The 27,920-nt window shown below is 38.4% G+C and overlaps 1 protein-coding gene across 1 annotated transcript; it reads right to left on the bottom strand.

The window, feature by feature from the left end:
- Nucleotides 1-6,739: 6,739 nt before the first annotated feature.
- On the bottom strand, nt 6,740-7,658 carry LOC104087823 (calmodulin-like protein 30). Its single transcript, XM_009592387.4, has one exon. The coding sequence runs from the start codon at nt 7,619-7,621 to the stop codon at nt 7,070-7,072; it is 552 nt and encodes a 183-aa protein (XP_009590682.1). The 5' UTR covers nt 7,622-7,658; the 3' UTR covers nt 6,740-7,069.
- Between the last annotated feature and the right edge of the window lie 20,262 nt (nt 7,659-27,920).

Genomic DNA, 27,920 nt, shown 5'->3' with positions numbered 1-27,920 from the left:
CTCACTACTCGTTGGCCCATTCTCATATCAGTATTCCGCGTAATCATTCTTGGGTTATTTCTTTTGTTTTAACTTACCTCTCTCGCTGGCTCCTTATTTATCAAAAACATCCCGGGCCGGAACCCTTACCTCCTCTCCTTGACTTCGTGCTTGCATAATGTTCTGAAGTCGTAGCATATTCGTAGGATTTTAATAAGTGCAATCGCATTCCTTCTTCTTCTTTTTTATCGCATTCTTCCTTTACCATTCCATAGTTACTAGAATCACTTAATTCTGACTTAATGTCACATCACTCCATATTCCCCCTTTTAGGGGAGTACTAAGAGTTGGAGCTGTGACGATCTACCCATAGATGTTTTACCTCTTCATCTTTGGCGTCTTCTCACATCATCGATGACCACTACTCGCTTTGCGCTAATCCTTCTATGCTAAGGATAACAGAATTCCTTAATCACGAGGGTGACACTTAGTGTAACTGGCACATATAGTCCCTTAAGCTTAACTTTGCTCACATTGCTTGCTTTAGGGAAGCATCTTCCTGAATGACCATTCTCTCAATTTCTCATGAATCTTCTTTTGTTGTCCATTCTATAATCACCAGAACAAAATCTAAAATTCTCACGATACCGACTATTAGCAAATCACTCAGTCCCTAATTCATGTTTAGTTTATCTTGTTCATCAGTCCATACTGATTTCTATTATTCAGGGGTCTAACTTTTTCTTCTGGTAGTCGCGTTGGAGTCACGGACTTATTTCTCGAAATGAGGATATGACTTTATGGCCTATACTCTTTTGTTGTCTCAACGCATGTCACCTCTCGTCTTTTCCATCACTTAGCTATAGACTCGGTGATACTGTCATCTACCGTTGTCATCCATGTATCACATCTCACTCATAATGCTTCATTATCTCTCTTCTTATTTCCTTGCTAATATTTTTGTCTATCACTTTATTTTGAAAACTTCAACAAGACATTCTTTTGCTTTTAGCTCCCCTTTGCTCCGTCCAGTGGCTCTTCGGGTTGCTCAACATTCTCGCTCTACTAGGGACGGGGGCCATACTAAGGTAATATTTATCCTTTCTAGGATTCCAGTGCCTATCTTTGCAGTACTCATATCCAGCTGTACCATTTTAGAGTGCAGTACTTGGGTGTCTCACAAGGAGATCTATTAGCACATTTGCAATACCTTTCGGAAATGTCAACTAACGCAAACAATCCATTAACTATTTTGGGTTACTCTAACCCTAACCGGATCCTAATACCCCGTACTTCTCTTAAACTACACCTATTAGCTCCCATAGAGCATAATTGAGATGGGTTTGATCAATTGTATATATCTCTGTTATTGTTGAAGGTACTCAAAAGGCTTATATTCCTCTGTCTGAATTGTAATTACTGATAATCTTCATTAACTGGGCGCCTCGTACCCTTCTTCACCTTGCTTCTTTTACTTGTTGAAACTTGTATTTACCTTCTGAATCTATTATTGCTTTTCACCATATGGGTGAATAGATATTCTTTCCTTAAGGCTTCTTATTAAAGAGGTTTACACGTCTTAGTACACACATGTTCTGTGGAATACCTTATATTTACTCATCAAAATCATGATGCAAAATCGAGTTCCTCTGACTCAACTCTTCCACAGCCACATGCAATCTCTTGCCAACTGCCTTTCTAGATATAGGTATTGTCTTACTACGAATATAATAGAAGTTAGGAGTTTGAATTCATATAAGTGAGCTCTACCACACGATCTAGAGTAAGAAGAAAGAGTGACAGTCCTAAATACCCTGTAGCCTCCTGCTTAACTTTATTTGTCCCTTCATATGTGACTTTCAACTTGTCCCATATTTCTTTAGCAGTATCACAACTTGAGATCTTCTCATATTATTCTCCACTTATTGCGTTGTATAGAAGATTATGTGCCTTGGCATTAACTTGTATCACTGCCATTTGCTCATCAGTGTATTCATCAAAATCGATGAGTTCAGTAGATGTTTGCCCATCTGTCTTCTTGTCAGACTTTGTTGTTGGAATTGACCAGTCTCCCTTTTTGATTACACGCCCAATCTTAACATCATAAGATTTCATATAGATTTCTATGTGAACCTTCCAATGTGAAAAGTGTTGTCCATTGAAGCATGAAGGCCTCACTTGTGAAGTCCCTTCTTGAAATAGAGCTCCGACAATTACTTGATTTGACATGATCTTTTCTCACTAGTTGTTAAGCAAAATCAAAATGTGAGATCTGCTCTGATATTAATTGAAAGTACAAGAGGGGGGAGGGTGAATTTTCTATTTTTCTTCTTTATAGCTAAGTAGTTGACTAGTTTATCAAATCAGTCGACTGCAAGTAGAGGCGAGGTAAAAGTTAAAGACAGAATGTAAAGTGTAGAATTTAAATGACACCAAGAATTTTTATACTAGTTTGGATTCAGTGTGAATCCTACTCCAATCCCCTTGGCTTGCAAGGGTGTTCTCTCTTAAAAGCTCCTTAAAAAACATCGTACAAGTATGCTGATGTTATCGCAAACACCAACTGCCTTTTGATTCTAAGTACACTCGTTGTAACTTTTATACAATGTCTCACCAATGTTTTTCTCTCTTTCTTCTCTCTACTAGTTATACAGTAAACTACACTAAGATTACAGTACTTGTTTAGAGTAGAACAAAGAGCACGACGTTGGATCGATCAAAGTGTATCGCTACTCTTTGTTGTTATGCAATATATACATCTTGAAATCTGCTTTGACTTGATTGCGGCAGATCTTGAGAGATTTGCAGTCCCAAGGGAATTGATCATTGGAGCGAATCAGAGTTGATTCATTCCATGAATAAGTGTGGAGCTTCCTGGTTTTGGGTCTTGATCGGCAGACTTTCCATCTGCGAGCAAATCCCACTTAAGCAGACGACCCTTGATTAATCCTTTGATTTCGGATATTGACACATTTCCTTTAAGATGCGTATCGTTAGTGCTTCAGTGATTTTGATGGGCGGAATTTCAGCAGTCTCGAACTCCTATAATCCCGGACCTTCCTTTCTTATCTTCCTTTACCTGATTTGTCAGATCTTCGCAGATTCCTTCTTTTCTTTTACTCCTTCCTTTCTCGTCTTTCTTCGTATATCGTTGATAGTCTTGCTCTCGTTCTCATTTTCTTCTGGAATTGACCTACAAACAAAGATGTGTGATTTATCATTATTTAAACTTATATCTAACAATAATACCTCATATGAAGCTACTCAAGATCTCAAAGTACTGAACGGAATACAAATTCTCAAAATGATCGATCGGGTTGTTACATCTCTAAAGATACAAATCTTTTTCTTAAAAACAAATGAATCAAAATGTTTTCCTCACCTATACAAGACTTTCACATAGACCTGTTTAGTAATTTTAATCAGTGAACCACTAGGATATAAACAATTCTCTCCATGCACCTAGCCTAAGTTTAAGGAACTACCTCAGGTAGATTTTAAGGGATGCCTAACACCTTCCCCTTAGAATAACTAGAACCCTTACCCGCATTCTCACTGGTTTAGCAGACCTTTAAGATAAGGGAAAAGGGCAAAATATACCCCTCTATTTTGATATATTATTCATATTTACCCCCTGTTATACTATCAGGTCAAATCTACCCTCACCGTTAGCAAAGTTTTCAAATTTACCCTCTAACCTAATGGAAAGCCCCAAATCCCTTCTATTTACTGCAATTCTTCCTCACAAATCAGTCATCTCCTTCGTGTGATCCGCCACAAAAGAAAAAAGGTCCATATTATAGAAATAGGAGTGTGGAGTTACAACATAATTATTCCCCTTATCTTTGGTTATGCTCAAACCATAAATGAAACGCAGAATTCACAGTTTATGGGTATGTCTCCAACAGAATGAGGATGAGTGAAATACCCTAGATAATTTGGAAGAGATTTATTTGATTCTTCAGGTGATCGAAATGTATTCGCTTATGAAGTTGTTACTAATATTTACTATTTTTTATGGACTACAGGCATAACAAGGCCGTAGGTATCCATGTAAATGCATTCCCTTTCGAATTTGGATTTAGCATGTCATTTGATGTAAATTTTGCTTGCGCAAGCACTTCTGCATGAAATTTGTGACATATGATTCTTTAGTATTGTTTGAGAAATTCTAAATTAAATGATCTGTTTAAATTATGTCCAACTTCAGAACATTCTTTCAAAGGAATATTTACTAGTGTTCTCATGCCTAAAGGTGGCGAGTTTGTTAAGTCTTCCTGCTCTAAATAATCAAGTGGAATAAGAAATCAACTTGTCGCGAATATTTTCTTATCTGGTAGAGCACACGCAGGGATAAGTAATTTGTGAGAAGAAATTGTAGTAAGTAGAAGGAATTTGGGATTTGGGGGCTTTCCGTTAGATTAGAGGGCAAATTTGAAAAATTTGGTAACGGTGAAGGTATATTTGACCTGATAGTATAACGGAGGGTACATGTGAACAATATATCAAAGAAGAGGGGTATATTTGGCCATTTTACCTTAAGATAATGGTCTTTATAGATTTATAAATACCCTAGTATACCTTTAAATATTAGGTGGCGAAACTTCTTTTATCAACTTCAGGGTAACCACAAGTTGTATTGTGTTTTGACCTATGCAAAATAGGGTGCAACCGGTACAAGATCCATGTATCACGATACACAGTCCATGTATCACCATAACCCCGATACAAATTCCATGAATCGATCTAGTACAAAATCCATGTACCGACCACGCTCACAGGGTCCAAAGTAACATGGGTAATCGCCTAACTCCAGGGGGACGAATCCAACTCCAAGCGCAAAGAGGAGCTTAATAGCATCACTCTTTATCAAATATCTCATCATCATGTCTTGTGTACCATATTGTATTAAATCATTACGCTTTACCTTTCGTGCTAAAATTCTCAGTCCAAATAAAGTACCCTTATTCAAAATGTATGCATATGTTCAAGAATTTTAGATAAAAGGTGCCCAAGGACTTACTAAAAATTATACAGATATGTGCCCGTAAAATTTCTATATGACTACGAACAATTTAAGTGATTCAACATATCAAGGATAAGTTCCCATGCTTTTGTAATTAATCATAAACCTAAGCATAATTTCTTACATGAATAAGAGAGAAAAGTAGACACATAAGCCAAACAAATCATGAATCAAATGAGCACATAGTCAAAACAAGGCATACAATATTTCAATTCTACCTCGGTCATGATATAAACTTGGTAAGTGCATGTATGCTCGCCACCACATATATACACCACCCCCAATACCTTAAACACATAGCAATCAAGTCAAATCCTTGATGTTTCCCTCTCAACAAGGTTAAACAAGAAACTTACCTCTGCCCAGTAAGCTAAAAATCACCAAAGATGTCAAATCCTAAAAAATCCAACTCCAAACGGCTCGAATCTAGGCAAATAAAAGTTAATAACGTCAAACAAATCCATAGAAATTGAACCCAGACGATAAAGATTGAATCTTTAATCAAATGCACAAAGTCAACTAAAAATTCAATCCGAGTCCGCTTCTCGGAACCAGACAAAACGTACAAATCCCGAACACCCATTCCAATAAGAGTTCAAATATACAAGTTTCATCCAAAATGGACTTCAAATCGGGGTTCAAATCTCAATCATTCACTTTCCAAAAGTTTTGCCAAAAGCTCCCAAATTTCACTTTAAAATCCAAGCTTTTAGGTGTATCCATAAAAACACATGATAGAAAGTCAAATCTAAGTGTAAATTGCTAACCTCCAATGATGTAGTAAATTTGCCCTTCAAATCTCCCACTCTCGAAATCTAGGGCTCAAAATATGATAAAGTGGGTAAAATTTCCGAAATCTCAACTTAAATATTCTGCCCAGGTATACCATTGCGATTGCGGGACCTACATCGCGATCGCGAAAGCAAAAATTTCCCAGCTACTGCCCCCACTACGTGAACGCAAAGGCCCAACCGCGAACGCTATCCCACTCCCGTGAATGCGAGGGTTGAATCCTCACTTGCCATCTCCTCTACTTTGTGACCACGAGCCTCTCTCTCGCGATCGCGAAGAAGCCACCTCCACCAGAAATTAGGAATCCAAAAACAAGGGGAAATGGTTTAAAAACCACCCCGAATCACACCCAAGCCCCCCGGTACCCCGTCCAGTCATACAAACAAGTCCCAATACCTTATCCTAACTTTTTCAAAAGCTCGAACCACCTAGAATAATATCAGAACCAAGAATCGACGATCAAAATCACTCTCTTTAAATCAAGAACTTCTAACTTGCACCCAAGTGTCTGATTCAAGCCTAGCCAATTTGGATTCCAACCAAACATTGCACACAAGTCTCAAATGACATAATGAACATATACTAAATTTTGGAACAACAATCCAACTCCGATATCATCAAAGGCAACCCCCGGTCAAACCTTTAAACTCTCCAATCCTACAAATTGCCAACTTTCGGCAAATAGAGCCAAAACACCCTAGGAACCTCCAAATCAAATTTCGAACATACGCCTAAGTCCAAAATCAACATTCTAACCTATTGAAACCATTAAAACACCAATTTGAGGTTGTTTCTACAAAAGTCAAATGTTGGTCAATTCTTACAACTTAAGTTTTAAAAAATGAGACTAAGTGTCTCAATTCACTCTCAAACCCTCCCGACGTCAAACTAACCACCCCCGCAAGTTATAAAGCTACAAACACACTTATGGGAAGCATCAAATAGGGGAACGAAATTCAAATACATAAAACGATTGGCTGTGTCATTACAGCTAAAGATCAAAACGATCGGTCGGGTTGTTACACGGAGCAACAACAAGATTTAAAACCTACGAACTAAATGTTTTCTTTTGTCATATATAACTAGTCATGACTAATGCCAGAGAGGCAAAAGTTTGCAGCAAGACATGCAGATACATTATATATATACAAGGAAAAGATAAGTAGATATGATTAGTGTGTGTGTGTGTAAATATGAGCTATAGGAAGAACCAGTTCAGATTTTTTATTTTTTTTTGGTTGCTCAAGACCATTTTCTTGCAGTAGAAAGTTTCTAATAATGTGTCATGGTACGAGTCATCATGGTAATGAACTCTTCCAAATCAATCACACCATCCCCATTAGCATCTACAGCCCTCACCATATTCCTGCAATCATGAAGGCTGCATTGTTCCCCGAGCCTCTGCTGCAACTCATACACTTCTTGCACACTGATCTTACCATCACCATCCTTGTCAAACGTATGAAATGCACTCTGCAAATCTATTGTTTTAACTCCACCTCCTTTCTTCTGCACTTCTACAAACTCCTTGAAATCTATAAATCCGTCACCATCTGCATCTGCTACGTCGAATATCTTATCTACTTCTTTTGTGAGGAGGTTTTTCTTTCCCATGGCTCTTAATATGCCCTTGTACTCCCCTGGTGAAATCTTGCCATCTTTGTTAGTGTCAAATTTATCAAACACTCGTTTTAGCTCATCCAAACTTGGTTGATATACTGGCAACAATCTAGAGTTTATTCTGGATAACATCCTAGTTGGCTTCCTCAGAAATTTTCTCTTTGAGAGGTTGTATTGGAGATCAAGAAAGTTCAGATTGGACATTGTTTTTTGAAGACTTAAAACTTGAATGAGGGTCAGAGACTAACTTATTATGGCCTTAAATACAAATGATATAGTGGCCATAAAGAAAGCCGAGATAGACATTCTGATGCTTAGGGTATGGAGGATAGGAAAGAATAAATTCCTTAAGATATTTAAGCAACCAAGATTCGCAATCCAACGTAAGAAAATATAAAAATAACCAATGAAGGAACGACGCTCTCTTCTTTTTTCACTTGAGAAATTTCATTGAAGTATCGCGACCGCCCTTTGCACCTTAAAAGAATAGCACAGTTTGGATTGTTAAAGTATTCGCCAATAGACACAAAAAGGTTAAATGGGTAAGTGTTATTTTCTAATCTCTTCGTCCAAAAAGAATTTAGTAGAAGAAGAAGAGAAAAAAACACATTATTATGTGGAGAAGTTACACAATTTCCTTTTTTTTTTAACCATTATGTAATATGGCTATTATTTTGTCAAATGGAGTCCATCTTACATAAGCATAAGCATTTTGCAAAGTGTAGACTTTGTTGGCAATATTCTTTGGGACCCAAAAATATTGCGTTATGTGGTGGACATCATTTGCACAAGTTGTATCTCTTTTTTTACACCTAAGAGGTCAAGACTTTTTTGCCTATAAAAGGGAAGGCTATTAGTTCATTTTAGACACACCAACAAGACTTGAGTCTTCATTTCTTGTTTCTTCCTTTCTTCCTTTATTAAGAGTGTTTTGTATGAGAGTTAAGTGTTGGGAAGCTTTTGTGAACTCTTTTTTTGGAGTGATCTTGTAAGCTTATTCTCTTAGGGTATTTGGGATTAATTATAGTGTTTACTCTAATTTTGTACTCTCTTTTGTACTCTTATTGGTATAGTGAAATTGCTCCTCTCCGCTTGTGGACGTAGGTCACTTTGACCGAACCACGTTAAATTTGTGTCTTCTTTATCTACTTTAATTGTCGTTGTTATCAACTTCCATTGTCTTTGTTATTGTCATTATACCGTTGTTTGGCTAAATTTTGTACTACCCGGGTTCCCGATCCTAACAAATTGGTATCAGAGCCGGATCTAACCGGGTTAGTTTCAATAGCCAAAATGACTCTAACAAAGACCTATGTTGAGAAATTTGATCGAAGTGCAAACTTCGGAATGTGGCAATTAAAGATAGAAGCTATCCTAATTCAGGATGACTTAGACTTGGCGTTGCATGGAAAGGAGAAGAAGCCAGATAAAATGATGGACGAGGAGTTTGTCATCATAGACAAAAAGGCAAAAGTAGGTATCATTTTAAATCTCTCAAATGAGGTTTTACGTGAATTTTCTGTAGAAACCACAGGTAAAGGCATGTGGAAAAAATTGAAAACCTTATATATGAAGAAGACGGTGGAAAATAGAGTTTACCTGAAGCAGAAGCTTTATACAATTCGTATGGGTGAAGGTACCTCTATTCTCTCTCATCTTGATACCTTTGATTCCATTCTTATGTATTTGAGTAATATAGATTCTGAAATTAAAGATGAGGATCAAGTCGTGTTACTGCTTTGTTCTCTACCCCTATCTTTTAAGCATATAAGAAATATTATGCTTTATGCAAAGGATAAAATCTCTTATAAGGATATTAAATCTATCTTAAAATCAAAAGAACAGATAGATAGTGATATTACTGGGGAAGCTAGTGGAACGCAAGCGGAAGTTGGCTTGTTTGTTAGGGGCAAATCCGACTCCATATCCAGATACAATAATTTAGAGTGTCGCTATTGTCATAAGAAAGGTCACACTATCTCCGAATGTTATAAGCTAAAAAATAAAGAAAAGCATAAGGAAAGGAAAAATGAGCACAAAAATACTGACATTGCCGAAGCAAGTGTAGCTGCTGATGAGTCTGAGGGAGCTATTTTTTTAGCAACTAATAATAGTTTCAAATCTAACAATGAGTGGATTTTAGATTCGGGTTGTTCTTATCATATGTGTCACAATCGGTATTTATTTATCACATATGAATCTATTGGAGGTGGAGTTGTCTTGATGGGCAATAATGTTGCCTGCAAAGTTTTTGGAAAAGGTACAGTCCGAATCAAAATGCACGATGGTGTGGTGAGAATTCTCACTGATGTTAGACATGTTCCTGACTTGAAGAAAAATCTCATCTCTTTGGGTACTCTAGAATCTCTTGGGTGCAAGTACACAGGTGAAGGTGGAGTTCTGAAAGTTTCTCATGGTGCTCTTGTGATCATGAAAGCACACAGATCTGGTTCGTTGTATACTTTATTGGGATCCACTGTTATAGGCCTTACTACAGTTTCGGTATCAGACAACTTGTCTGATTTTGATGGCATTAAATTTTGACATATGCCCATTGGGGATTTTACGGAGAAGGTAGAGCAAATTTACTATATCATCCAAAATTAGGCCAAGGTAGAGATTTGTAATATGGCCATTATTTTGTCAAATGGAGTCCATCTTACATAAGCATAAGCATTTTGCAAAGTGTAGACTTTGTTGGCAATATTCTTTGAGACCCAAAAATATTGTATTATGTGGTGGACATCATTTGCACAAGTTGTATCTCTTCTTTTACACCTAAGAGGTCAAGACTTTTTTGCCTATAAAGGGAAGGCTATTAGTTCATTTTAGATACACCAACAAGACTTGAGTCTTCATTTCTTGTTTCTTCCTTTCTTCCTTTGTTAAAAGTGTTTTGTATAAGAGTTAAGTGTTGGGAAGCACTTGTGTGAACTCTTTTTTTGAAGTGATCTTGTGAGGTTATTCTCTTAGGGTATTTGGGATTAATTAGAGTGTTTACTCTAATTTTGTACTCTCTTTTGTACTCTTATTGGTATAGTGAAATTGCTCCTCTCCGCTTGTGGACGTAGGTCACTTTGACCGAACCACGTTAAATTTGTGTCTTCTTTATCTACTTTAATTGTCGTTGTTATCAACTTCCATTGTCTTTGTTATTGTCATTATACCGTTGTTTGGCTAAATTCCGTACAACCCGGGTTCCCGATCCTAACACATTATTTTCAAACATCCTTAAATATATCATTAATCATAAGTATTGTGATTTATATACTAGTATTTTTTTAATGCAACTTCTAAATATGTAGAGTTTATTATACAATAAATAAGAAATTGACATCTGAATTCACTCTGAAAGTTACATGAGTTGACCCCGTGCTTCAAACTCCATCACTAGTATGGAAAAACGTATTCAAAATTTTAAGGTTTTCAATGACATCAATTATATCCCGCGTGCTGCTAATTTTCTGCACATAAACCTAAAATTGGAAAGTATGATGCTGTCATATCTGAGACAGAAACTCCACGATCTTCATAACCAGGGAAGCTAGGTACGTAGAATAACAGTTGTAGGGGATATATACTGGTATTTTTCTGAAAACAATGAGTGGTCAAGAATACTCAAGGGATCGAGATCCCAGATTATATGTACCTATTGCAGTCAAAATTAAGGAACATGCGTATACAATATATAATCTATATATTTATATCTATACTATATTAATATAGAAACCCCAAAACTAAAAAGTTAGATTACCAAATTATCCTTTTATTAACATATAAATAGATTTCTTAAATATAAATAAAAAACTAAAGCCTATAAGGAGACGCATTTTTCCATCAGACCCCTATTAAGAAGAAGCCTGTTTCTAAGTTCTAACGCTTTATATTCTCTACCAACAGTCACAGCTCTTAAAAGAAAGCCTATTTTTTGTTTGCTAAAAAAATAGGGATGTGTCATCGCTATTGCTCTTAAAAGAAAGCCTATTTACTCAGTTGTCATCGCTATTGCTCTCTAATCACATCTCTTGTATTACTGTAAAATGGCTTAATCAGCTATGAGCGAACCGCGAAAACACCAAGTTCTTCTATATGCATAAATACTTTCACATTCCGCATAGTCATCATCATTATTTTTATTATCTGTCATTCTCTTTTCTAAGTTAAATTGGAGTTATATCTGATTGCCGATTGGACAAAATTTGTCAAACTAATATTTTTATGCATGATTTCGGGTGCAAGTTTGAGATTTAGGTTTACTTTGTTTTCCGTTTTGATCAGGTTTCACTGCAAGGTGCAAGTGCGAAAAAAGATTTTGAGGGATGTGCTTTTGGAAAAAGGTTTCGCAAAAAGAGAGCGGTATGGAATTATACAATAAGAGAGCCACTGCTGCAGCGCGCGCTTAATTCTGGTCCGTTATATGCTTTTTTTTTGTTAGTCCAACATATAAGAGATAGTTGGTTGTCATGTTTATTAGCTTAATAATATTAGTTGTAATCTATACTATGCGGTTATGTAGTATGACTTCATCTGAGATAATGTATATTGAATGTCTCATTTTGGTGGAAATTTTCTTCGCTTGTAAAGGTATAACGATACAATTAAAACTTGGAGATGATTGTAAGACAATTAGTGATTTTTCATTGTCACAATAATTAAACTTTCTTATTTATCGTTTGTTTTAGTTGTACTCTCTTTGAATTTATGTCCTTTGTCGTAAAGTTCATGCTTTTCAAATGCCAATTCGATTGATTTGTTCTTTTTGATTTTCTGCCTTTTTTTAAAATTGTTGGGTTTTCACCTAATTACGTACAAGTAGTAGTAATTCTTTTTTTTTATTTTCTGGCTTTTAATTTTCAGTTTGCAAGACATTTTGATAATACTTTCTCTCTTGAACTTGTATATGAAAAGGTAGGGTTACATTGATTTCTCAAACTTGGTTGTGAAATGTGATGTCTATAGTTGAATACAATCATACTTATGTTGTTGAAAATTGAATAAAAAATAGAGAAGAAGAAGGTTTCCCTCAAAATCTGGGGATTTATTGTTGAATACTCAAAATATAAAATGGCACATGGTAAGCGGCATAAATTCCTCTAATTAGTATTGATAATTTCTTACATTACGAATTTGGATTTATGTACAGATTCTCCATGTAATATTAGCAGATTACAGAAATTTACCAAATTATGTTTCAAATTAATACATATGCAGTTCAAAAATAAAGCCAAGCGAATATTTATAATTGAAAGGACTAAAATATTGGAAAATTATAATTAGGTAGAATATTTATAGTTCAGTGCGAGTACATGGGCAATAGATCGTTGACATTTGACTATTTCTTCTTTAGTTATATTTCTACAACCTTCTTCATCTGAAATAAGACTACAAGACCACTCTGAGAAGTCTAGAAAAGATTCATAATAAAATCTTTCGTAACATAAATAGCTTTAGAATATGAATCTCTGACGAAAGATATTGCGATATGACTTATAACTTGCTATTATCTGCTTCTTACTCTTGCAGATAAAATTCTATATTTATTTGAGAAAGATAAAATTACACATATTTACCAATAGTTTTGTTAGTCCCCACTCTACTGCCTTTAATTAGTTTGTTGCATTCTTGAAGTTATATAAGCACTATACGCTCCTTAGAAATTGTAGAAGTATATTTTTACTATAACCGAATGATTTCAGGAAAGTAGACGGACAAAGCAATCATCATTTTGATTAATGGGAAGAGAAGGAGAGCTCTTTGTTCTGATATACTAATGTGAAGAAAGGACCCTGGCGACTCAAGGAAGATATCAAGCTCTAAATATTTTCAAAAATAAAAATAAAAAAAGAAATCAGACCTATCTGAATAACACAAGAGATATATGACCCTTTTTCCTTAATTTTATCATACTTGATACTCTAATTTTCATTCAGTAAATAAAAAATGACCCATTTTGTAGATTTGACCTCTTAACACTCATTGATGAATAAATGTAGATATTATTTATATGTTTATATGATGAAGCTTAATTTTGTGCATGACATCTACATTCATATAAAAAATGCGAGGCTTGAATCCTCCCGCAGAAAAGAGCAATCAACTTGAGAGGATAATTATGCCAAAGCCCAATTGATTATGTTATACCCGAAGAATATAGGAAAAAGAAAGTCGATCAAAGACCGTTGCTTTTTACGTCGTCTATTGAAGCAATCAAACTCATAAAGGAGATATACCAAAATTTAATTAATAATGTTTTGGTTAGAAGAACCGAGATAAAGTTGGTAGGAGAGTATGTCTTTTTACTTTATTTTAAAAGGTTCTTAAAGTTACAAAGTAATGCTAGCTTCTGGCATATTTAAATATGTAATATATGGTAAAATCAATATTTTTCAATTATGTAAGCATTAATTAATTTAGTATATATTTTATAAAAATATAATATAAAATACAGGTGCATCGCATAGAAACTAGTTTAATTCAATTGCACGAGACATGAAATTACGAAGCAAGGACCTTAATTAATCTGTTAACATAGTGGTGCACTATTAGAATTCTGCAGGGACAGCTGGAGAATTAGTGACCTCAGCGATTTATTCTCCATTTGAACTTTGAAGCCACGAATCCTAAACCACGTATTTAAACCTATTTATCCTCAAAATCGGATAACAATTGAATTTGTAAGTGATTTTAAGGATATGTGGACTAACTTGACACAAAAAGATAAATTAGATTGCAATTGAAATAAATAATGGTAAAGTAAATGCAAACCACACGAATTGAACAGTCTTAGCCTTGGAAGGTTAATCACCCTCGAGCCAGGTACACTTCGATCAGTGTCAGGACCCAGAAGAACAAGAGCTTAAAGAGAAATAATAATGATGTATTGCTTTAGAATGCGTGTTATAATATGTTCAATAGATTATTAGACCCCCATTTATATAGTAGAGAAGTCCTACTTTAGGTACAATTCTATAAAAGGTAAAATTCCCTTGATTTGCTGATCGTCGGTTCCTTACTAATACGCGCCGAGATTCCTGCCGCAACATCTGCCCGGTTACGGATATTTCGATCTTCTGTTAGTTATGCTAACAATATTTCTTAGTGTTCGTTCGGGGCTAGGGTCGACTCCTGGGTCTCGGACTCAATGTTCTCGAAGGCAGGTATCCTGACCCCGGATTCTAGCCCGGTGTGACTCGGGATCGATCTTCAGTCTTGCATTGTCATGTTCCGAGCCCGTCCTTTCACGTCATAGGCGAACTCGATCTCGACTGTATAGAGATAGTCCCCTCATTTTTCAGAGAGTAGACGACGAGAAACGACATGAGCTTCCGATTCTTTCTTCGACAACACACGACTTAAACGACAAAACAGTCGAAACGTCTCGTCAGTCAAGTCCTAATGGCATTAAATGTTTGTCAGTTGCTGGTCGGCCACTCCTGGATGCGAACCGTCGTTGAAAAACTATAAATTCCCCCTCATTTGCTCATTCAAACTTTACATTCAAATCTTCTGCCCTCGTACCTTAGCAATCTTAATATTTTCAGGCACTTATATTTCGGTTATTTGAGATATTCTTATAAGAACTTATGTTCCGTCTTCATCCCAAATCATCAAGTGTACTCTTTTAACTTCCTCTTCTTCCTACTTTTTCCTTCATTTTCAAAGAAATAGCGAAGACTTCAAAAACCGTTCCCCAAAAAAAAACTCCTACCTCGTGGCCGGCTACCGAAGAGACCGTTTCGCGTACTGCTGTCAAGGAACCAGTACCGGAACCTCCTCTGAAAATGTTCATCCCGGGGAGGGGGGGAGGTGCCCGGTCAATGCTGATTTTAAGGTCGAAAAGCCCTCCTCCGTACCAGGCCGGTGCGAGAAGGTCTCGAGGTACATCTACTCGATCACAGAGGATATTCTCTCCAAAGTCAAAAAGGATTGTAACTGGGTTGACAAACATGTGGTGGTTCCCGAACCTGATGAGGTCATCACCACCCACGTCGAGGGATTTTTAAGTGTTTACACTAATTCCTTCACGCTGGTCCCCTTGGACCCGGTTATCATCGACTTTTGCAAATGATACGAGGTAACCCTCGGTCAAATTCACCCTTCTTTCTGGAGGATCGTATTCCTCCTCCGTTTCTTTGTAAGCAAGATCGAAGGATGCCCTTTCACTATCGACCACCTCATGCGTTTATACAGTCCCCGACTCTACCAGGGGGGACTGATCAAGCTCACCTGTCGGGCCAGTAAAGCCCCGTTCTCGAGTATTGATGAAGATAAGGATCGAGGTTGGATAGGCTGTTTCGTCCGAGTGAGGACTTCGGACTTGATCCTGGCCGAGCACATGTCGTTCCCTGAGTAGTGGAACATGTCACGTAAGTATAATTTTGCTTCCAAAATTTAATTTTTCATTTTTTTCCTTCCTTCTTATCAGTGTTCTGTGGTGGTGCAGCTGTTGCTCGGGTCCCGAATGCAGTTTCTCGACTCAAGGAGTTGGTCAAGGGCATCGTATTACAAAGGCCTTATTCCGAGCGTTTGTGGCACGAGCTTTCAAAGGGCCGATAGGAGGCCCGTTCGCATGGTGAGATCTCTTTCATGAGTAATATTTTGTTTCCCTTTTGCTTCATTAAGCCCTCACATGTCTTATTTCCTTTTGCAGGTTTATCCAAGGATGTCAAAATGAGGCCCCCATACGGTAGCGATGATTTTCCCCCCGAGTCCCCTACTCCTAGATAAGGTGAAGAGAAGAAAAGAAAAAGGGCTCCGAGTTCTCCGAGCTCGGAGAAGAAGAAGCCAAGGAGAAGGCTAGTGCGAAAATCCAAAGAAAGCACCATCGCTCGAGCACCATCTTCGGATTCTCTCTATCGGCTGAGGGATGAATCCGAAGAAGAATTCAATCTGGTGGCCCGAGTGTCGTCACGACTCGAAGGGCAAGGGGCATCCGAACCGAAGAGAGATGAGGCCGATCTGCCTCAAGTTAGGGAGGACAACAAGGAGGCCGTGGCCAAAGCTTCTCAGGATGTGGGTGACGCCCTAAAGAAAGCACATGGTGTGATCGACATCACCGAGTCTCCTTTGTTCACTGATTCCCTGTACAATGAGGCTCAGACGATGAAGGAACATCCCAACGAGGGGGTCCTCGGAGCGGACGACCCCTTTCGCGGCTTTTTTAATGGCGTGGATTCTACCACCACGGAGGACGTCACCGGGTTGGGTGACTTAGAGGTGCCAAAGAAAAATCCGTCTTTGGGAAACACATCCTAACAACATATACATATTCCAACAACATAACATAATACAAAACAACACCAACTGTGCCCTCATAAGTAATATATTTCCAGAAAGGAACACCCTTAATGCCAATTGTTCAAATGATACAAAATTCATAAAAAGTAAGTCTTATAATTTTTTTTCCTAGATCACAACTTTATAAATACATGGTCATTCAAACAAATAAGGATATTTTTTTTTCATTTCTTCCTCAGCCTCCCAAGTAGCCTTTTCAACCTGTTGGTTTTGCCACAACACTTTCACAGAGGCAATTTCTTTATTTCTCAATTTCCGGACTTGCCGATAAATAATAGAAACCGGAATCTCTTCGTAAGTCGATTTCTCATTTACCTCACTAGTCTCAACCGGAACAATGAGTGTCGGATCTCCAACTACTTTCTTCAACATAGACACATGAAATACCGGGTGTACTAATGACATCTCAGGTGGTAGTTCAAGCTTGTATGCCACCTCACCGATCCTCTGAATGATTTTGTACGGTCTGACATACCTCGGACTCAATTTTCCTTTCTTACCAAATCGCATTACACCCTTCATGGGAGAAACTTTCAAGAATACCCAATCATTTTCTTGGAACTCCAAATCCCTACGGCGAACATCCGAATAGAATTTCTGATGACTCTGAGCAGTCTTCAACCGCTCCTTAATGATTTTAACTTTTTCTATAGCCTGATGCACAAGGTCAGGCCCTATCAAATCTACTTCCCCAATTTCGAACCACCCAATGGGAGATCTACATCTCCTATCATATAAAGCCTCGAACAGTGCCATTTGAATGCTACCATGATAGCTATTGTTATTTGCAAATTCTATGAGTGGTAAATGATCATCCCAGCTACCTTTGAAGTCTATAACACAAGCGCGCAACATATCCTCAAGCATCTGAATAGTCCGCTCTGCCTGCCAGTCAGTCTGCGGGTGAAAGGCTGTGCTAAGATTCACCTGAGTACCCAAACCATGCTGAAATTTCTTCCAAAAATTAGTAATGAATTGTGATCCCCGATCAAAAATGATAGAAACTGGGGTGCCATGTAACCTGACTATTTCTTTGATATACAACTGAGCATACTGCTCCACTGTGTCGGTAGACTTAATCGGCAAAAAGTGTGCTAATTTCGTAAGTCGATCCACAATCACCCAAATTGAGTCAAACTTGTGCGGAGTGCACGGCAATCCTACAACAAAGTCCATATTAATCATTTCCTACTTCCACATTGGAATTTCTATGTTCTGTGCCAACCCACCGGGCCTTTGGTGTTCGGCCTTCACTTGCTGACAATTTGGACATCTTGCCACAAAATCTGCCACATTCCTCTTCATATCATTCCATCATCAGACTTCCTTAAGATCATGATACATTTTCATAGAATCTAGGTGCACGGAATACCTAGAAGTGTGAGCTTCAGTCATAATTCTTTCCCGGAGACCATCCATATTTGGAACACAGAGTCGCCCTTGGTACCTTAGTGTACCATCATCTATGCCAAGAGAAAAGGTCATGGTCTTATGTTTATGAATTCCCTCTTTCAACTGCACCAAAAATGGATCATTGTATTGCTTCTCTTTGACTTCCACAACAAGCGATGATTCAACCCTATTTTGCACAATTACCCCTTCTTCACTAGAGTCCGCAAGATGAACTCCCAAACTAGCCAATCGGTGAACTTCCTTGGCTAATGGCCTCTGATATGCCTCCAAGTGAGCCAAACTATCCATGGATTTCCGGCTAAGAGCATCAGCCACAACATTGGTCTTTCCCGGATGATATAGAATATCAATGTCGTAGTCCTTGAGTAACTCAAGCCACTCTGCCTCATATTCAATTCCTTCTACTTGAAAATATATTGAGGGCTCTTATGGTCCGTGAATATATCAACATGGACTCCATATAAATAATGACGCCAAATTTTCAATGTAAATACTACTGCCGCAAGTTCTAAATCATGTGTTGGATAGTTCTTCTCATGATTTTTTAGTTGCCTAGAAGCATAAGCTATCACCTTCCCATGTTGCATTAATACACACCCAAGCCCGATTCTTGAAGCATCATAATATACCACAAATCCATCTATACCCTCTGGTAGAGTCAACACCGGCGCCGTAGTCAATCTTGCTTTCAATTCCTGGAAACTCTTTTCACAAGCATCTGACCATTGGAACTTAATTGCCTTCTGTGTCAATTTAGTCAATGGAGAGGCAAGAGTAGAAAACCCCTCCACAAACTTTCTGTAATATCCAGCTAAGCCTAAGAAACTATGAATCTTTGTTGGAGTTGTAGTCCTCGGCCAATTCTTCACAGCCGCAATTTTCTGAGGATCAACCTTAATCCCCTCACTAGAGAAAACATGACCCAAGAATGTGACAGACTCGAGCCAAAATTCACATTTCAAAAATTTCGCATACAACTGGTGTTGATACAAAGTCTGCAACACTACCCTGAGGTGACCGGCATGGTCCTCTCGATTGCTTGAATATACAAGAATATCGTCAATAAACACTATCACAAAAGAATCGAGGAATGGATTGAAAACGCGATTCATAAGATCCATGAAGGCTGCTGGGGCATTTGTTAGCCCAAAAGACATCACCAGAAATTCAAAATGCCCATACCGGGTTCTAAAAGCTATTTTCGGAATATCCCGCTCCCTGATCTTCAATTGGTGATACTCGGATCTTAAATCAATCTTGGAGAAGTACCTGGCACCTTACAATTGATCAAACAAATCATTTATCCTTGGCAGTGGGTACTTATTCTTGATTGTGACCTTATTAAGTTGCCGATAGTCAATACACATTCTCAGTGACCCATCATTATTTCTTACAAAAAGGACCGGTGCGCCCCAAGGCGACACACTTGGCCGGATAAAACCCTTTTCTAACAAATCTCTCAATTGTTCCTTTAGCTCCTTCAATTCTGCTGGTGCCATTCTGTAGGGTAGAATAGATATAGGATGCGTGTCTGGCATCACATCAATCCCAAAATCAATCTCCCTGTCTGGTGGGATCCCAGGGAGTTCATCCGGAAATACTCCCGAAAATTCATTCACAAGAGGCACGGACTCAAGTGTAGGTGCCTCAGCATCGGTGTCCGTAACCCGGACCAAATGGTAAATACATCCCTTGTTGATCATCTTTGTGGCCTTAAGGTAGGAAATAAACCTACCCTTTGGCACCACATCATCACCCTTCCACTCAATAACTGGCTCATTTGGAAATTCGAACCTAACAGTTCTGGTTCGGCAATCAAGCTTGGCAAAACATGAATAAAGCCAATCCATACCCATTATCACATCAAAATCGACCATTCTCAATTCAATAAGATCAGCCACGGTATCTCGACCATGCAATGTGACAACACAATCCCTATAAACCCGCACGGCCAAAATGGACTCACCAACCGGAGTAGATACAGAGAATGACTCATAAAGCTGTTCTGGTTCTATCCCAAATTCCATAGCAACATAAGGTGTGACATATGAAAAAGTGGAACTGGGATCAATAAGAGCACATACATCATGAGATTGGACAGTCAATATACATGTGACAACATCGGGAGAAGCCTCTGATTCCCAACGTCTCCTCATAGCATAAAATCTGCTGGGTCCTCCCGAATTCTGTGCACCACCCCTAGATGCACCACGCCCTACGGGTGCTGGGGTGCCTCGAGCTGGAGGTGTTGTGGATGTAGTAGCTGCAGAATTAGCTGGCTGTGCCGCACCTCTGCCCATATTTCGGCGGGATGAGCGGCAGTCTCTCTGAATGTGACCCCTCAAACCACACCCATAGCATACTGGTAGGTCCATGAAACAGGACCCAAAGTGCATCCTTCCACACTTAGGGCGTGGAAGTCTCCACTGCTGAAACCTTCTGTCGGACCGACCCTGCTGCTGAGGTCCCCTATTGCCCTGACTGGGTAAAGATAATTGTGCACCCATCGAAGACTGGGCCAATGATTGGGATGGTCCTGATGATGCTCCCCTAAATACTGACCTACCACCACCACCACCGGAAGAACCACCAAAGTTGCCCGCGGACCAGGCCTTGCTGCTACTCTGACGCTCTGTCATGCCCCAAAACCGAGGAGTGCGACCGGCACTCAACCAAGTGAACCCGACTGAGCAAGTGTGTTAGATTTCATTCTACCCAAATTCATTCGTGAATAAAGAGGAGATGTACTCCGTTAATCAAATATTGAAGAGATTTCATTAACCGCTTTCATTTCATTCCCATTAACAGCATCACTCAATATTTCCAAAATAGTACGAGTTTATAGATTTAATGAAAAACATGTTGCCAAATAACAACAGTTCTAATCCAATTCCCAACATCAAATACCATCCACAACCTGTCTACGGAGCCTCTAAGTACAACTAAAGAGTAATATGGAAATGCTAGCAACAAGGCCCCGGCTATACCTCAGCTATAAAGTACATGAGGAACAAAAGATACATGACCCCGAAATGAAGTAGGGCTCACCAAATCGGCTGAAAGGAGTGTACTGCTATCACTGATCAATGCCACCTGCTGTAGAACCACCTGCATCCATTAAAGATGCAGCACCCCCGACAAAAGGGACGTTAGTACTGTCGAATAGCACTAGTATGTATAGCTAGAAATCCTCTTTCAAAATAGAATGCACATATGATCTATACGTGGAACACATAATATAATATAATTGAAACAACCTGTACAAACAAGGACAACAAAAGGGGCACCTATTGTCTGCATTAATAATGTGTCTCATTAGACCGTCCTTAGTGTTCATATATCATATTATACACTTATGCGTTTCATAGACCATCCATAGTGTTTATTCATACCGTACAACTATACCTCTTATACACAATGCACCTATGCGTTTCATAGACCGTCCATAGGATTTCATATCATAATGGGTTTCATAACACAATGTACCTATGCGTTCATAGACCGTCCACAGGATTTCATATCGCAATGTACCTATGCGTTCATAGACCGTCCACAGGATTTCATAACACAATGTACCTATGCGTTCATAGACCGTCCACAGGATTTCATATCGCAATGTACCTATGCATTCATAGACCGTCCACAGGATTTCATAACACAATGTACCTATGCGTTTCATAGATCGTCCACAGGATTTCATAACACAATGTACTTCATAACACAATGTACCTATGCGTTTCATAGACCGTCCATAGGGTTTCATAACACAATATACCTATATGTTTCATAGACCGTCCATAGGGTTTCATAACACAATATACCTATGCGTTTCATAGACTGTCCATAGGGTTTCATAACACAATATACACAAAAGTAGAAATACGTATATCTCATAACATTTCACACCACATATCACCTAATCTGTACTTTCAATCACTTACAACATTATTATTTCATTGGCTCTCTTGGCCATACATATGATTCTTTATTCATGGCGCAATGACCGTATTTCATATTTCACACTTTCATTTCTTCCCTTTCATAGATCATCATCATAATTATCAACAAGTAGAATATTCCGAAAATCACAACTTTAAATTCATTAGTAATAAAGGCTTTAAACACGATCGATTTCTTTCCAATAAATGGAGTAAAATGATTGGCAATCGAAGTACAAGTTAAAATCATACACAATTTCCACTCACGAATATGTAAGGACGCAAAACACATTGAAAATTACTTACAAAGCATAGCATTAGCTAAAACAGCCACATATGAGCATCACTTGAGTTCATAAACTTTTAGCCGATTATATTGTCGAAGTCCATTTTGGAATAGTTGAGTCAAAGCTTATTTCATAATCTTTCTCAAATTATTTCATTTCAGTGGCACCATTGGTCACAAGTATAACTTTCACTATTGGCACGTTGGCCACACTTTATATTCCCAATTTACTGATTTTACTTCCAACCATCTTTATAGGTTATCAACAATAAGACATTCCCAATCAATACTTTAGGTGTACATATGAGCAATTAAGAGTCTTAAGAATATTGAGATTTTCTCACATAATTTGGCATAGTAGCTTTCATTTGAAATACGATTCAAGCCACCACATTTTAATACGCAACCCATACTTTGAAACTCACGGAAACATTATGAAATTCAATTCCAAGAGAGAAAGTTTAGCCAACATACCTCACTTGAGCTTCCTTACACTCTAAATGTTCCGGAATTCTTAGCAACTTCAATCTATTTTAGAAATATAACAAATTGAACCAAAATTAGGAAGATGATCATGGTTCTAGCTCACTTGAGCATTTTATCAAACACTAGGTGTGCATAAGATTTCAATGTCCTTTTTATGAAGGATTCCATCATCCACAACCCAATCTTTATCATTTTTAGCTCAACAATATTCCTACACCCTTTGATAACACATGAATGTAAAATAAACAACTATCATGCCCAAAATTATCTTGCTAGTTACCCATTTTCAGAAACTTTTGAAATTAGGTTTTAGGGTGAAGAATCTTACCTCTAGGATGAAGACCTAGTGAGCTTCCCTTCTTAATCTTCCAAAACTTGAGCAAGAATTGAAGGACAAATATTGGAGAACACCTTCTCACTCTAGGGCACCCTCTCTCACTTTAAAATGTCAGATAATCGCTCAAAAATGACCCAAAGAGTGTATTTAACGAAATAGGGTCGGGTTTTAAAAATCCAAAAATGGAGCTCCGGAACAAGGTATGCGATCGCATAACCGATATGCGGACCGCATATCGGTCGCATAGTTGGTTACAAAATAGCCAAAAGAACTGCCTGTATATGCGGTCCGCATAACTGTTATGCGGTCGCATAATGCACCGCATAACAGTTATGCGGTCGCATAGTCGACCGCATAGTTGCTTCCAACTGACCCAATTAACTGCCTCACTCTGCGGCCATTATACGGTCCGCAGAGTGATTCTGCGGTCGCATAATGGATCGCAAAAATGCACCTTTCCGCCAAAAATTTTCCTTTACTTTCTCGTGCATCGTTCTCAAACACGTAATCCTAGTCCAGCACCATGAAATATTATTTTCTTTGCAAATTTTACCGGGTTTTACACTTAATTTCTTTAAAATTTTCTGGGGTGTTACACGCTCCATTCTATTCTTCAATTTGCGGGTCTCTGTGGCTTGAGAAAATTCCACCATCTTACCACAGTTCATATCGGAATTCAAGGCAGCTGTAGAGGCCTCATTGATAACCAAGGGGCTAAGGCCCTGTACAAACCGGTGCACTCTAGCCTCCATAGTGGGCAACATGTGAATAGCATACTTGGACAGGCGCGCAAACTCCATATGGTACTCCCACACATTCATACTACCCTGCTTCAGCCTTTTAAACTTAGTGGCACGAGCTGCCTTAGTTTCGGCAGGCAAGAAATGATCCATAAAGGCATCTATGAACTCACCCCACCTTGCCGGAGGGCTTCCCTCCTCACGGGATTCCTCCCCCAACTCAAACCAAGAATAAGCCACCCCGTTTAGGCAGTAGGAGGCCAACTCTACTCCCTCCATCTCTGTAGCATGCATAACCCGAAGAGTTTTGTGCATCTCATCAATGAAGTCCTGGGGGTCCTCCTCGGGATCAGTACCCGTAAATACTGGAGGATCTAACTGAAGAAACTTGCTCACCCTGGAACTAGCAGATTCCCCTGGATGACTGGAAGAAGTAGGCCCAACACGTGATCTCTGGGCCTGAGAAGCCACTATATGTGTCAACATTTGTATGGCTCCCCTAATATCAATATCAGACACACTAGAATCGGAAGCTGGAGCTGGAGGTGGAACTGGAATATCAGTTGGAAAAACTATTGCACCTTCTGTAGGTGTAGGGACAGGTGCGGTCTGATTAGTTGTAGTAGAGTCAGGCAGTGTAGTAACTGGAGGAATATTCTCACTCCTCGGGTGCTCAACCACATCATCAATTATAGGGTCAATTGTCACTCCTGGGGTGACATTGGCTCTTTGGCCAGTTCTTGCCTTCTTCTTAGGTGCCATGTACTGAAAATTAGAGCAACGCAGGAGTTAAAGGAGGAACAATCTTACAACCATCTTTATCGCACGATCAAGAACATGAAAGAAGGGTATTATTCCTACATTTCCATGTAGCATCCTAATTATAGATGTGGTCGACAACACACCGATAATAAGGACTCTACTAAACACGGCTCCGAGACATTCTAGGACACTTTAAAACCTTAGGCTCTGATACCAAGTTTGTCATGCCCCAAAATCGAGGAGCGCGGCCGGCGCTCAACCGTGTGAACCCGGCTGAGCAAGCCTATTAGATTTCCTTCTACCCAAACTCATTCATGAATAGAGAGAATATAAATGTTTTCGTTAATCAAAAAATAAAGTGATCATGTTTTCAATACCAATTTCTTACCATCAGTTACTTTATTTTAAAGTCTTAATTCCAAACATATTTTTCATAATCTGAAGTTAAAATAGTAATTCAAGCACAACACACGAGTTTGACTTTCCCAGCACCATTATACTACCCACACTATGTCTACAGAGCCTCTATAGATAAAGATGAGTACAATGATAATGCCGGAAACAAGGCCCCGACTATACATCAAACAGAATACACAAAGAACAAAAGAAACATGACCTCGGGATGAAGTGGGGCTCACCAAGTCAGCTGGGAAGAAGGTGTGCTGCTATCACTGATCAATATCTCCTCTTGTGGAACCACCTGCATCCATTTAAAAGATGCAGCGCCCCCGGCAAAAGGGACGTTAGTACCATCGAATAGTACTAGTATGAAAACTAAAAACTAATTTAAGAATTCACAAATACAAGATGAATATGATGAACCAGTGCAGCAATAGAATAATATAGATAACCGTTTAAACTATAGCAAGCTTATTAAAAGCTATCAATAACATTGATAAGATTTAAGATGAGATCTTCTGTAACCATCTTCATACAAAGCGGCCCCACCGCCTCACCCGATGTATGCAGGTGAAAGTGTACGTATAATACCACAACTCTAATCAAGCGGCCCTGCCGCCTCACCCCCAATGTATGCGGGTGGATGTATAACCACAGTACCAAGAACCTACACAAAGCGGCTATGCCGCCTCACCCCAATGTATGCGGGTGGAAATGCATCAACGATACCAATACCAACACAAGCGGCTATGCCACCTCACCCCAATGTATGCGGGTGGTGGTGCCACAACAATACCAAAACTATACACAAAGGGGTCGTACCGCCTCACCCCAATATAAGCGGGTGAAGGTGCAGTCCCATAATACCATAATCCCTACACAAAGCGGTCATGCCGCCTCACCCCAATATATATATACGGGTGGAGGTGTATCAGAATCACAATCTCTATACCATAATCCCTAAACAAAGCGATCGTGCTGACTCACCCCAATGTATGCGGGTGGAGGTGTATCACAATCACAATCTCTACACAACTTAGCATAATAACTTTCACATAAATCACGACTAGAAATTATAACATGTGGATACATAATCCATAGTTTGGGACACATCCTCAATTTATAATGCAATATGATAAGAGCATTTGAAACACAAATTGAACATATATCTTCATCACAAAACTTATCGAAATACTCCATTTATAATTAACATCTCGGAACTTACAAGGATATTGGGAATTCCAATTCTTAAAGAACAATTTAGCCAACATACCTCACTTGAGCTTCCTTACACGCTAAATATTCCGGAATTCTTAGCAACTTCAATTTATTTTAGATATATAACAAATTGAACCGAAATTAGGAAGATGATCATGGTTCTAGCTCATTTGAGCATTTTATCAAACACAAGGTGTGCATAAGGTTTCAAGGTCCTTTTATGAAGAATTTCATCATCCCACAACCCAATCTTTACCATGCTTAGTTCAACAATCTTCCTACACCCCTTGATATCACATGCATGTAAAATAAACAACTCTCATGCCCAAAACGTTTCTTGCTAATTACCCATTTCTAGACAAAATTCGAAATTGAGGTTTAGGGTGTAGAATCTTACCTCTAGGATGAAGACCTAGTGAGTTTCCCTTCTTAATCTTTCAAAACTTGAGCAAGAATTGAAGAACAATTATTGAAGAATACCTTCTCACTCTAGGGCACTCTCTCTCACTCTAAAATATCATATTATAGTTCAAAAATAGCCCAAAGAGTGTATTTAACGAAATAGGGTCGGGTTTTAAAAACTCAAAAATAGAACTCCGGAACGGTTCTGCGGTCACATATGCGACCACATAATGGATATGCGGACCGCATATTGGTCGTATAATTGCTGACAAAAATGATCAAAAATCTGTCTGTGTATGTGGTCACTATGCGGTCCGCATAACTGTTATGCGATCGCATAATGTACCACATAACAGTTATGCGGTCGCATAGTCAACCGCATAGCTGCTTCCAGAATGGCCCTCTCCTGCTCACTTCTGCGGCCATTATGCGGCCCGCAGAGTGATTAATCAATCACATAATGGATCGCATAAACGTGCTTTTCCGCCAAAAATTTTCCTTTACTTTCCGGTGCATTGTTAAACCCAAATAAGCCTAGTCCGGCACCATAAAATATTATTTTCTTTGCAAATTTTACCGGGCTTTACACTTAAGTACTTCGAAATTTTTTCCGGGGTGTTACAGATAGAGTCATGGAGTTCTTTGTTCTACAATTGAGAAATCAAGCATAGAGTCATGGACTTGGTGGTTTACAACTGAGAACTCAACGATATAATCATAGAGTTCGTGGTTCTACATTTCAAAATTCAAGGATAAAGTCAAAAACTTTATGATTTAATAATTGAGAACTTTAAGGATATAGTTGTATAGTTTGTTGTTTTACAATTGGAAGAATACTGACATTAAAAAAGAATGCAAAAAATAAACCTTGGCGAACCTCAGAATGTGAAACAAAGGTATAATCTTATTGAATGTGACGAAAAATCTATAATATTATATTTTTGGGCATGTTTATCCGTAAAACGGTACTGTTAAATCTGTAACGTGATTTTTAGACACGTGAATTATCTTGATCCAAGAATATGAAAAAACAATAATGAAATAAAAAAAGTAAAAATAACTTAAAGAAATACAAACCCGGTTGTATGATGAGCTTCTCCAGAAGCAGTAATATGAACAAAAACCAGTGAGAGATTTTATAGTATGAGAGCAAATTATAGCCTTTAAGTGCAAATAATTTTTTTGTATCCCTTAATGGATACTAATTTTTCTATTTATCGCTTTA

Source organism: Nicotiana tomentosiformis, chromosome 3 (genome assembly GCF_000390325.3).
Source record: "Nicotiana tomentosiformis chromosome 3, ASM39032v3, whole genome shotgun sequence".
NCBI lineage: Eukaryota > Viridiplantae > Streptophyta > Magnoliopsida > Solanales > Solanaceae > Nicotiana > Nicotiana tomentosiformis.
Note: the sequence above shows the minus strand (reverse complement) of the source record. Positions and strands in the feature narration are given on the sequence as shown.

Coding starts and splice junctions, on each gene's coding strand:
- LOC104087823 (XM_009592387.4), bottom strand. CDS start 7,621: ATGTCCAATCTGAACTTTCTTGATCTCCAATACAACCTCTCAAAGAGA.